The following is a 13,150-nucleotide window of genomic DNA, read 5'->3' as shown; positions in this document are numbered from 1 at the left end:
TGGTTGTTTTCTTTATAAAGTTGTGTCAAGTAAGCTACCTTACCTCACCAACAAAATTACTTACAGAACGGACATTAATAATATTAATGTACGGCGTAAGGACCTCATTGATATTCCTCGTCACCGTACCCAATTGTTCAAGAGGTCTTTTAGTTATAACGCGGCATGTGTTTTGAATAAATACAGTCTGCTTTTTGCTCAACCATCGTTTCGCACTTTTAAAGAGTCTCTGCGTCTTAAATTGCTTAATGGCTAGCGCGTCGTTCTACCTTCAACTCGAATTAGTGTATATATACAGAGTGTCCAATTAGTGCGATATCGGACGATATCTCCTTACAGGGTGTCGCTAGAAGAAAATGTTTACATATAAAGTTGTTTGGTGCTCGAAGGTGCATAATCTAAAAATATTTTTGTTTATACAGGGTGTTGCAAAAACAAAGTACAAGGTACAACTTCGTAAATTTAAATGGAACACCCCATATTTTATTACATTTTTGAATTACCCTTAAAATTCGACATACTTTTTGTTAAGCATTACCTATACCAAAATTTTACCGTTTTTGAAATATTCAACATTTTGTGAAAAAATCTCCGTCTGCACGTGTCTATAAAAGAAAGCATACCCAATTTATTTAAGACCCGACGAAGCAAATCTTTTGTAGATTATTAATGCATAGTTACAGTAAGTTCATGCCCCTATAAAAATCTGGTAACCTTCTACAGGGTGTTCGTAATATTATACTCAATACCAGAAACTTGAAACAGCTATATCTCATTTTTTTTTGAATGGAATGCCTCATATTTTTTATCTTAAATTATTCGCCAAGTAATAAAGTTTCTTTTTTATAAATACCTATTTGCAATAGTTATCAAGTTATTTACGCTCTTTAGAAATTTCTACTTTAATATCCATTTGATTTCAAAAAATGTTTGTTGGTTGGCTATGAAAATAATAATTGATGACAATAAAGCAAAAGAAAGAGATGAATTAATAGAAATGGTTTACTGTTTGTTTGCAAGTGATGAAAATTAGAACTAGAAGCTGAACGCCATCCAAATTGTTTAGCATTCGAAAGACTTAAGGAAAGATTCGAAAGAACCGGCAATGTAAATTATGAGTCAAAATTACAAAGGGAGAAAACAGCAGCAAGTACAGAAAATGAAATGTTAGTCATGCAAGCCGTAGTAGAGAATCCGCATATTTTTTGCAGACAAATTGAGCAACAGTTACGCATTAAGAGATCCACTACCAACAAAATTATTAAACAACATAAATTCCATCCTTACCATATACTACTTGTTCAAGAGTTATCTAATGAAGATTGTGTAAATCGGAGGAATTTTTGCCTTTGGGCGTTAAAAAAAAATCAACAACAACTTGACTTTTTTAATTATGCGTTGATGACAGACGAAGCTACCTTCCATAAAAATGGATTTGTAAACCGTCACAATTTTCATTACTACTCTCATGAAAATCTAAGATATCTGAGAGCATTAGACCATCAACACAGATGGTCACTTAATGTATGGGGCGGCATCATGGGAACAAAGGTATTCGGGCCATATTTTTTTAATGAAGCTGTAAATGGTCAGAACTTTCAAAATTTCTTACGGACTGATTTGGAGAATGCTTTCGAGGATTTACCACTTCAAACGGTGAGGCGTTTGTGGCTACAGTTAGATGGAGCGCCTTCCCATTTTAGTCGTCCTGTGAGGGAGTATTTAAATTTACATTTTCAAAATAAATTGATTGGTAGGGGAGGACTGGTTTCTTGGCCACCCAGATCTCCAGATCTATCAAAACTTGATTTTTTCTTATGGGGTTTTGTGAAAAATCGAGTTTATCAAGTGCCTGTTACTACCATAGAAGATATGAAGGAAAGAATTAAAAACGCTTTTAACGAAGTAAGCTGCGAAATGCTGCAGAGAGTAAGCAATTCCTTTGTTAGAAGAATTCGTTTGTGCGAAGAACGTCAAGGCAGACACATTGAAAATTATGTATAGTGTTACTTTGTTTTGTTTTTTTTTATGGTACGTTGCCGTTTGTTGACTTTAATAAAATATTTCCATATGTTGCCAATTCCATATTTTTCGTTGTCTTTTGAAAATTTTTATATTACTTTTTATTATGTACATAAAAAGTAATATAAAAATTTAATATATAATTTTGCATTACTCGATTGGACTAGTCCACAAATTCTGAAATTCATCTCTTGAAAAGTTTATATTGAATTTCTTTTTGCATTTTTTTGCTTTGTTGTTATCAATTATTATTTTCATGGCTAACCAACAAAAAATTTTTGAAATCAAATGGGTATTAAAGTAGAAATTTGTAAAAAGCGAAAATAATTTGATAACTATTGCAAATAGGTATAGGACATGCTTTATAAAAAAGAAACCTTATTACTTGGCGAATAATTTAAGATAAAAAAATATGAGGCATTTCCAAGGACAGTAGAATCTAACAGTACTGCTACATCTATTGTTGTGACAACCTGCCCGCAAACTACGTCACACCATTTTCCACGCCCAGCTGCTGTTATGGTTTATGCGTTTGCTGTGTATTTTTAGAGGTTATATCCTAGACGTATTCATATTGTTTTTTAAGTTTTATGTTTTTAGACGTATTAATGTCTATCATATAACCTCTAAAAACACATACAGCTACCAGGCGTGGCAAATAGTGTGACGTAAAGTGCGGGCAACCAATCCGTAGTGGACTACAAAAATACAATGGATGTAGCAGTCCTGTTAGATTCTACTGTCCTTGGGCATTCCATTCAAAAAAAATGAGATATAGCTATTTCAAGTTTCTGGTAATGAGTACAGTATTACGAACACCCTGTAGAAGGTTACCAGATTTTTATAAGGGCATGAAGTTACTGTAACTATGCATTAATAACCTACAAAAGGTTTGCTTTGTAGGGTCTTAAATAAATTGGGTATGCTATCTTTTATAGACACGTGCAGACGGAGATTTTTTCACAAAATGTTGAATATTTCAAAAACGGTTAAATTTTGGTATAGGTAATGCTTAACAAAAAGTATGTCGAATTTTAAGGGTAATTCAAAAATGTAATCAAACATGGGGTGTTCCATTTAAATTTACGAAGTTGTACCTTGTACTTTGTTTTTGCAACACGCTGTATAAACAAAAATATTTTTAGATTATGCACCTTCTATCACCAAACAACTTTATACAGGGTGTATCTGAATGACTGCAACAAACTTCAAGGGGTAATTCTTTAGTGAATTTTAAGGGTACTTTGATATATGAACCATGGGCGACTTCGGCTCCCCTAAGGAGGTACACCCATCCAAAAATGGCGGAAAATTTTGGTTTAATTTCTTTTTCTCAAAAACCATAAACGCTAGGAAAATGAAATTTGGGGAATATGTTTAACTCATAATAGGGCACGTTTTGACCGTATTTGTACTTTCAACCTACCCTTCTAAACTAGGACTCAGATCTTCTTTAAAAGAAGATCTGGGATGTTCTTCTGCTGAACTTGTGTTTGGACAACCGCTTCGTCTTCCAGGCGAATTCTTTCTTAAGTCAAACTCTTCGATAGACACAGATCAACTTCTTATTAGCCTGCGTGAATCTTTTGCAAACTTGAGACCAACTCAGACTAACTTTCATTCAAAATTAAAACCTTTTATACACAAAGAATTGTTTAAATCAAATTTTGTTTTTGTAAAAATTCAAGGAATAAAAAATTCTTTATCATCCAGATTTGAAGGTCCTTTCAAAGTTATTAAGAGAATGCATAAATACTTTGTTATTCTAAAGAATAATCGCCACACTTCAATACATATTGATCATTTACAACCAGCATTCTTGTTGAATGAAACCTTGCATGATATTAATACTGTTAAAGAAAATCCTAAAAAAGTAAAATTTTCCTTTTTATAATTTTAACAAATACTTATTATTTCAATGTTATTATAATGTCTTTCTTGTGCAGAATAAAGACAATTGTTACCACCCTCCATGGATTTCCTTTTCTTCTTCGTTCTTTTTATTTTTATGTCTGAAACATTGTCATTAATTTAAATTTTTAATATTTTATTGAAGGGGGGAATAATTGTAGCGCATCACGCACTCTTATTATTTTTATATAGAAACATCATGTTATATCACCATGGGTTGTTATATCAACATAATGTATTTTCCCATGGCGATTTTGTTATAGTCATAAAATAATAAATAAACGGATGGGATTTCCAGGAAGACCAGGACGCCATAAATTGGCTTACTAATGGAAATACCCTTTGGCAAACTCTATACTTAATTATTTTAATGTATTACTTATATTGTAGTATTCTTTTATGCCAATAAACTATTATTATTATTAGGAATAAACTAAAATTATAATATTATTATTAATAGTGTATATTATTATTACATAGGTATTAATATTGTTTTAAATTTTTTTATTTAGGGTTCCGTGGAACACTGTATGATTGGCGTACAATTACTCTCCCAACTCACATGTGAAATGAATCAAATATCAGAAGTGGAAGCAAATCGATCGTTAACCAAACATAGAAAGATAGCATCATCATTTCGGGACACACAACTCTTCGAAATATTCCGTTTATCATGTTCCCTTTTGGGTACGGCTCGTGAAAATTGTAAAAACCTAAATTTTAACGATGAAAGTCAACACGGTCTGATGACCCAACTGTTACGATTGGCCCAAAATTGTTTAACGTTTGATTTTATTGGGACGGCCACGGATGAATCTTCCGATGATTTGTGTACCGTTCAAATCCCGACTAGTTGGAGACCGGCGTTTCTTGATTTTACCACTTTAAAATTATTTTTCGATCTTTATCATTCGTTACCGAATACTTTATCTTCTTTGGCTCTTTCCTGTTTGGTTCAAATAGCTTCCGTGCGGAGATCGCTGTTTAGTAATACGGAAAGAGCCAAGTTTTTAACACATTTAGTGAATGGGGTGAAACACATCCTACAAAATCCTCAAGGATTAAGCGATTCAGCTAATTATCACGAGTTCTGTCGATTGTTGGCACGGCTAAAATCGAATTATCAATTGGGTGAATTGGTGATGGTTGATAATTATCCAGAGGCGATACAATTAATTGCCAAGTTTACGGTTCAAAGTTTACAAATGTGGCAATTTGCGCCGAATAGCGTGCATTATTTACTGAGTTTATGGCAGAGAATGGTGTCTTCTGTTCCGTATGTTAAAGCGACGGAACCTCATCTTTTGGAAACGTATACGCCGGAAGTAACGAACGCTTATATTACGTCGAGGTTGGAATCGGTGGCGGTGGTCGTTCGGGAGGGACTTGAAGATCCGATTGAAGATTTGGGGATGGTACAACAACAGCTTGAACAACTTTCAGTTATCGGGCGGTGTGAATACCAAAAAACTTGCACTCTACTTGTTCAATTATTTGATCAGGCTGCAAGAGCGTATCAAGAATTAATATCAAGTCCGTCACAACAAATAGAAATTACAATACAAGAAGGTACATTAATTAATTAATTAATTATTATTGTAATAATATATTTTTTTCTGTTAAGGTCGTCTAACGTGGTTAGTGTACATAATAGGATCTGCAATAGGTGGAAGAGTTTCGTTTAACAACAATGATGAGCACGACGCGATGGACGGTGAATTAGTTTGTCGCGTCCTCCAATTAATGAACCTGACCGATTCCCGATTGGCGCAGGGAGGCTGTGAAAAACTTGAACTGGCTATGCTCAGTTTCTTTGAGCAATTTCGTAAAATTTATGTTGGCGATCAAGTACAAAAAAACTCGAAAGTTTATCGAAGACTTTCCGAAGTTCTCGGATTAAACGACGAGGCCACTGTACTCAGTGTTTTTATTAGAAAAATGTAAAGTTTCACCAACAAACTTAACTCAAAAAATATAAAGCATTCTTTTAATTGCAGAATAACAAATTTGAAATATTGGTCGAGAAGTGAACAAATAATTAGTAAAACATTACAATTATTAAACGACCTCTCGGTTAGTTACACGTGCGTTCGGAAATTAGTTAAACTCGAAGAAGTCCAGTTTATGTTAAATAACCACACTAGCGAACACTTTCCGTTTTTGGGAAACGCGGTGGCCATTTCAGAAATGCGCTGCCGATCGATGTTTTACACTTCTTTGGGTCGATTATTGATGGTCGATCTAGGCGAGGATGAGGATCGCTTTATGAGTTTTATGTTGCCATTAACAGGTAAACTTATAATTTATAATTTTATTTTTAATTTTAATGATCATTATTTTTTTGAAGCTTCTTTTGAGAATATTGGATCGTTGTTGAGTTCGGCTGAAAGTTCAATGTTTGCAACTGATGAAACGAAAAAAGCGCTAATTGGCTTAGCTAGGGATTTAAGGGGGCTTGCGTTCGCTTTTAATACCAAAACGTCCTACATGATGTTATTTGATTGGATGTATCCTTTATTATATATTTTTGTTGGTTTATAGACAAATTCTAATCCAAATAGGTTAATATATCTAATTTAGATGATAACAATGACATTTTTAGGTATCACTCAATACTCTTTTTGCTAATATTTATTTAATTATACAAATTGCTAGTACTACAGAGCGTTCAACAATGATTGTAAGGTGTTTGAATTGAATTGATGATTGAAGAATGTTTGCGTTTAATTTTTAAGGCTGGTATGAGAAAACTAAGAAGTATAGGCGTATCATAGGAAAAATTCTGAAGGCATTAAAAAATTTATGTTTAAAATTTATCAATGTGTAACTTTATTAACAAAATTTAAAAATGTGTATGAAATCAATTGATATTTATTCACATTTTGTTATAATAAATGTTGAAACTTGTTAACTTGAAAGCAATTAAAACATACCACTCCACTGATTGTTAAAAATACGTCGAAAACACCAGCCGGCATCAACGTTGTTTGTCAAATGTTACTAAAAGTCAAGCGCGCCAAATTCAACCACCTTACAATTATTGTTGAACGCTCTGTATAAAGATACAATATTTTATTGTTTTCAGCGGCATTGTATTTGCATTATTAATTCGCGACGTTTCTTGAGATAAAAAGTTCCAACTATCTCGCCAGATCTTTGGTGGTCTTCCACGTGGACGTTTTCTTTCTGGGTTTCGTTCCATTACCATTATTACTATTATTACAGCCGAACTGAGAGGAGCGGTCCCTCTCGTTACCGCGACCTATCAGATGTATTGTAATTTTAGCCCTCCAATAGTTTAGGGCAAATGTAGGTCCTTAATGAACCTTAGTATTGCCCCAAGGTCTTGTTCCTTTATGTCGGTAGGTGTCCAAAGAGCTTTACCGAAAATGTTGTGTCTTAGACGGCCTCTGACGACGCAATTACACAGTATATGTCCAGCCATTTCTGACTCGTCGTTGCAAAGTCGACAAGTTTGATCCTCAGCTTGTCCAATGTGGAAGAGGTGATATTTTTTTTTTCAATTATCCCAAAAAGATCACAAGGATCTAGCACAGGATATAATTCAGCACAAGAAAAGTGTGACTTACAAACAAAACAAAACTTATAAGTATAACTACTCTACAACAACCAAAATAAATCATAACACACTCTGCTACAAAACAATTAATTAACTGATAATTAAAAATCATAAATTTACGAAACATGACTAATCTGTAGATATAATGTTCTTGATATATATTGTAAACCGGCGCAGATTATCACAGTTTCTAACATTTTTCGGCAACTCATTGTACCATAGAGCAGCTTGGTATGTTATTTTCAGAAAAGGAGAACTTATTATCGTTTGCATTTTCCGTGATCCTGGTCTAATACCAGCAGTTGATATTTCTCTCCCGAGATACTCAATAAAGGATTACAAAAAGCAACATTTAGAAATATTTAAAGAGAATCCTGCAGATCTTAATGCATCTAATACTTGAGATAAATACTGCAAGCCCTCATCATAACTTTCATTGGGTATTAAAATATCATCCAAATAAACTAAGGCAGTATCCTTCAGAGTGCCCCACGTTAAATTAATTGCCCTACGAAAAACGGCTGGAGCATTAGCGAATGCAAATGGCATTCTCAAATATTCAAAATGCCCATCTGACGTAGCAAAAGCAGTCTTGTAAAGGGAGTCTTCATCAATTTTAATTTGATGGAAGTCAGAAGCCTTGTCTAACGCTGTAAAATAATGTCCTTTTCCCAGTCGGTCCAACTGGTCTTCAATTAACATCCCTCATCTCTCTCACTTCTATCGGTTATTCTCTAACAATATATACAATTGGTCACATCCGGTTATCTCGGTCACAGATGGAGAAGTATGTGTTGTTGTGATTGATCCGAGATTTCATCCCTTCTTGCTGTTTCGAAAGGGGCAGACGTTTCGCCAAGATCTCACCTGGCATCTTCAGTGCGTCGTCGTAGTCTCCTGTCAGTAGACTGCGTACTGTTACAATAGAGTACATATTTTACGCATATTTTAAGACACAAAAACTTTTTTCCTGCTTTGAAATAAACAAGTGTATCTTATCCCTGCTTTCCATCAACTCGATCGATTCTTTTTTTGTAAAAATGCTGTCTTTTGGTTCGTTCAAAAGATAGTTTAACGTCGTCTGAGTTCTTCAGTTTGCTTTTTGAGTCTCTTCTCGTGATAGTGATTGTAATTTAGGAACTGGACTTTTTGCACTTTTTTGGCTATCGTTTTTATGTCGTGTTTCAATTATTTCTCTTATTTACTTTGGGCTCCTTAATGATACACTCACTTTCATTGATAGTTTTTTTTATTGTTCCTGTTGATAATTCAGAATAAAAAGTACTTGAACTTGAATTATTTATCCTACTATTTTCCAGAACTAATCTCATTAGTTGGTGAATGTACATATTTTACTTTGTTATAACATTCAATTAGACAGTTTGTTAATAAATCTATATTCTCTTTAGTAAATTCTTCCACCAACAATCTACCTATAATCATTCATTAACTTTCTTCCTTGTAATATAAATCACGAACAGTTCTATCCGCTGATATCTTGGCTTATATAATAAATCTCACCCGCCACCTTTTGAATCACGGCTATGATTTTCGTTGGTGACTTTGAAGGATGTAATGTTTCGAATTATTTTCCTATCATTCGTACTAAGTCGGAGTTCAATGGAAATATTCCGAGCGGATCGCAACAAACTCCTACTGCATTATAATTGAAGTAACTAAATATTATTGTATTTTAAAACGTAGATAAAGTCATTGATTTATGAATCCATCTCTGTTACCACATCGATGATGAATCTTGGCAAATATGGCACAATATTTCATGTCGGTAATATGGACTTCCGAAATCACATTGTTGGCCAGCTTTGTTGATGGAATTGGAGACATAATCTTCTCTTTTCGGAAATCATCTCACCATTCACAAATCTTTTGACGAATGGCAATGTTGGTGATGGAGTCCTTTTGAAAAGGCAATGTCGTAATTCGTGTTTGGAATAACAGGTTTTATGCGGCCCATAAGAATTGCCGAATATGATAAATACTATTGATTGATTCAAAGATTTGGATGTTCTTTGATTCTCGGTTTCATTTTATATGTCTTGTTACATTGTTTCTTCGTGCTGGAAGTTCTTGCTGTGTCTAATATTTATTTTAGCGTATGGCATATATAAAGCACAAAGTATGAAATTATATGAAATTCATAAAATATGTAAAAACATAATAGTTAATAGGAAGTACAACCAAAATCTAAAATTTTATATCCAATTCAGTTGTGGGTTAGCATATCACAATATGTTGTCCTCCACAATGTGCTGGAGAGGTTGTTTTGGTGTTCCACAGTTACGCTCAAAAGATGGCAGCACTCCCAGCTTGTAGAGGCTACCACCACAGACCATGTCTCATACATACTTTTTTGAGAACCTTCCATGAGTGGCGGGGAACTCCAAATCCTTTTGGTTTTTGGTTGAGGAGGATCTGTTGGTTTATTTCTGGTGATACTTTGGCGTTCCAGTCTTTTTCCCGCTTAGAGTTAATGTTGTAGTTGTTTGTAGTCAGTTCCTTAGCAAGATTTCTCATGAATCAGCAGATTTCTGGTGGTGGTTTGAAGGGCCATAGTGCTTAGCGTTGGGAACCAGTGAAGAGGAGTAGCTTTAAGATGTTCCTCTACTGATACTGTTGTCATAGTCGAGTTCAGTTCTGTGTCGATTTTTTGAGTATATGGACTGTTTATCCATAGTGGCGCGCAGTATTCTGCAACAAAATAATCTAGAGCAGGACAGAACATCGCATCGTGGTTTTTTAAATAAGAGTGTTTAGTCCAAGGTGACATCTAAGTATTTGGGAAAATCTTGTTGCTACAGCGTTATGTTATTAAAACTGACCTGGATTAAAATTGATTAAACAAAGTGCAATCATTTGTTGTGATCTAACAAATTTAGCCAAATTAGTATTTCAAGTTATTGGTCACAACGCTTCAAATACTTGTCGCGGCTAGATGCTGAGGAAAGCATTTTGCTCAAGAAGTGAAGTGTAACGATAAACATTTAACGTTTTGTTTGCATTTAATTTTGTTATTAACATGCCAAGGCAACTATGTTGTTCAGTAAGCTTCCTTTAATTTAATTCGATCCTAATTCAATCGAAACATTGGGACATTTCTTGACACAGTTAATTTCCATCAAATATTAAAATCAGTTTAACTAATCACAACTATTTTTGAAGAAAATATTTCTTAACCATACATTTAGATATCCTGGTTATACACCAATATTACTTAGGGCAATAGAACTATGGTACCATGATCCACAGGTGACAACGCCAATACTAAAATTATTTGCTGAACTAGTACAGAACCGGTCCCAAAGGCTATTATTTGACGTTTGGTCACCAAATGGTATCTTACTTTTCAGGGAGGCTAGTAAAATAGTCTGTAGTTACGGTAAGTTATTGAAACATAACGGTCTTAAAAGCAACTGATAATTTTTGTCCTTTTGTTTCTATTTTTTTAAAGGTAGTAGAATATTAAATGTAGAGGTGCCTAAGGACCAAACGTATCCGCTCAAGCTGAAGGGAATCTCGATATGTTTTTCGATGCTTAAAGCGGCATTGTGCGGCAATTACGTCAACTTTGGTGTGTTTAGATTGTATGGGGACGAAGCGCTCGACAACGCCTTAAACATTTTCGTCAAATTGTTACTGTCGATTCCCCAATCAGATTTATTGGTAAGACAAATTTAAAAAAATTGTTGGTATTTTATCAAAATTAAATTTTTTAGGATTATCCGAAATTATCACAAACATATTATTTGCTGTTGGAGTGCCTGGCTCAGGATCACATGAGTTTCCTATCGACGTTGGAGCCTCACGTGTTTCTCTACCTTCTCTCGTCGATATCGGAGGGCCTCACGGCTTTAGGTGCGCAACTCAATAACTACACAGGTCTGTACGGCTCAGGGACAAAGCAGCACAAATATTAAACAAAAAAAAACGAAACTTCATCATGATGTTTGCTTTATTATCATTTTCTTGACTGATATCTTCTATTCTTCTCTTTTTCGATTTTAACTATTTAACATTCAATTTTTTATATACAATGTTTTTATCTTATATGAAACAAAAAAATTCTTTAAATTGAATTAATATGTATGACTGGTTTAGTCAAAAAAACAACATAATAATTTTAAGATTCATAAAAATAAGGTTTAATTAGCTAAATCTACATGATTAAGTTGGAATTTTGAAAAGGATTTAATAACAACAACCTTCTTGTTCATATTGTTTTTATTTAATTGGTAACACAATCATCAAACAGAATTTACAATCGTAAAAAGAAATAAGAAAGCAGACATAGAGTACAACTTTTGTTGTTGGCTCTGTTGATATGTATGTGTAATACATTTTCTAATCTATCTATAGTGCTGCAGCCTTTTGTTGAATTTAAACTATTGGTGTTAAAATCATAAAGATAACAAATGTTATGATGAAAGTCCTTTAAGATCTTTACACCTTTGTTGTTGTTCCATATCGACTCGTTTCTACTCAAACGGAGGAGACAAAAGAATTGATATAAAAGTTATAGATAAAAACTCATTATAATATCACTAATTCTGATTATAAGAATTACGCCTGGTTTATAGAAAAGTTTACTTCCAAATGGGTAAGTAAACATCTCAGTCGTCGTCCTGGATGCCAGTTAGCCCATAGTTCTGGTCTGCTGGATGTTCTGTGGATGTGCCCTTATGTTCTAATCTGTGGCATACCAGTAAAATTCACTTTTTGCATTGAATACCAATCCTGCACAATCTTAGTTTAGGTTTGAGCGTTGAACCCTACCGTATTTGCTTGAAACAGGGCTCATTTTTTGTTATGTGCTCAAGCAATGCTGCGGAATAGAAAAAATTATTTAAAAACAAATAAAAGTTCAACAATTTTCTTCGTAGTCAGAGTCAACATATTCAAGAACCACTGAGGCTGCTATTTAATATAGAAAACCATCCTATATTTTCTACTGATTTTGGTTGGAATCTTTTGATATGGTTTAAACCAATTGATGATCCCAAACGTGTCATGCCAAGACATAACTTATATCTGATGAGCTTTTCACAGATTATGTTACTTATAATCTTCTGAACACGAAATCATGGTTTGAATCATTGTAACAGTTTGGTCTATGTTGAGGTAATACATGCCTGTATTGAGTTTGTCATATAATGGGGCAACTTTGGAATCTTCATCATTTTCGATCATGGCCATGCCTCGTGAGATGTTAAAATTCTAAAAAATAAAAAAAAACAGCAACATACCATATTTATTACAGCATCCCAAAGAATACGGCAGATTTGTCTAATGGCCTTTATAGATTAAACAGGCACAAACTGGTAATAGAATTTAAGTTATCACAGTAAATGTATGTTAGTGGTCTGCATGTGGTGCGCTTTATTATTCTTGGGCGCTAGTACGTCACCCTCGCAGTCTATCTAGCTTTTTTTTTGTCTGGCTACAGTGATTATGTACGAGTTCTCCGGCAGATATCCTTATTTTTGATTTTATCTCAAATTGATACCAAGCATAGCTCGATCTTATGCTCTTTTCTGCATAATCTGCAACTGGTTTACTCCTTTTTTCGTAATCGCGATGGTTTCCAGTTTGCAGGTCGCCACTGGCAGTACACATGAGTCA

At 34.1% G+C, this 13,150-nt stretch overlaps 1 protein-coding gene across 2 annotated transcripts in view; it reads left to right on the top strand.

Annotated features, from left to right (window-relative positions):
* LOC111428130 (Ran-binding protein 16) overlaps window positions 1-13,150 on the top strand; it is a 43,887-nt gene that overhangs the window by 16,389 nt on the left and 14,348 nt on the right. Inside the window, exons 3-9 of one of the 2 annotated variants that reach the window (XM_071194947.1) lie at window positions 4,446-5,502; window positions 5,558-5,873; window positions 5,931-6,223; window positions 6,281-6,440; window positions 10,720-10,910; window positions 10,983-11,194; window positions 11,248-11,386. In XM_071194947.1, the coding sequence (XP_071051048.1) occupies window positions 4,446-5,502; window positions 5,558-5,873; window positions 5,931-6,223; window positions 6,281-6,440; window positions 10,720-10,910; window positions 10,983-11,194; window positions 11,248-11,386 (2,368 nt within the window). Of the gene's footprint in view, window positions 1-4,445; window positions 5,503-5,557; window positions 5,874-5,930; window positions 6,224-6,280; window positions 6,441-10,719; window positions 10,911-10,982; window positions 11,195-11,247; window positions 11,411-13,150 lie in introns of both variants that reach the window. The other variant, XM_071194946.1, reaches the window with a different exon arrangement.

The sequence above is a fragment of the Onthophagus taurus genome, chromosome 3 (genome assembly GCF_036711975.1).
Source record: "Onthophagus taurus isolate NC chromosome 3, IU_Otau_3.0, whole genome shotgun sequence".
Classification (NCBI taxonomy): domain Eukaryota; kingdom Metazoa; phylum Arthropoda; class Insecta; order Coleoptera; family Scarabaeidae; genus Onthophagus; species Onthophagus taurus.
Note: the sequence above shows the minus strand (reverse complement) of the source record. Positions and strands in the feature narration are given on the sequence as shown.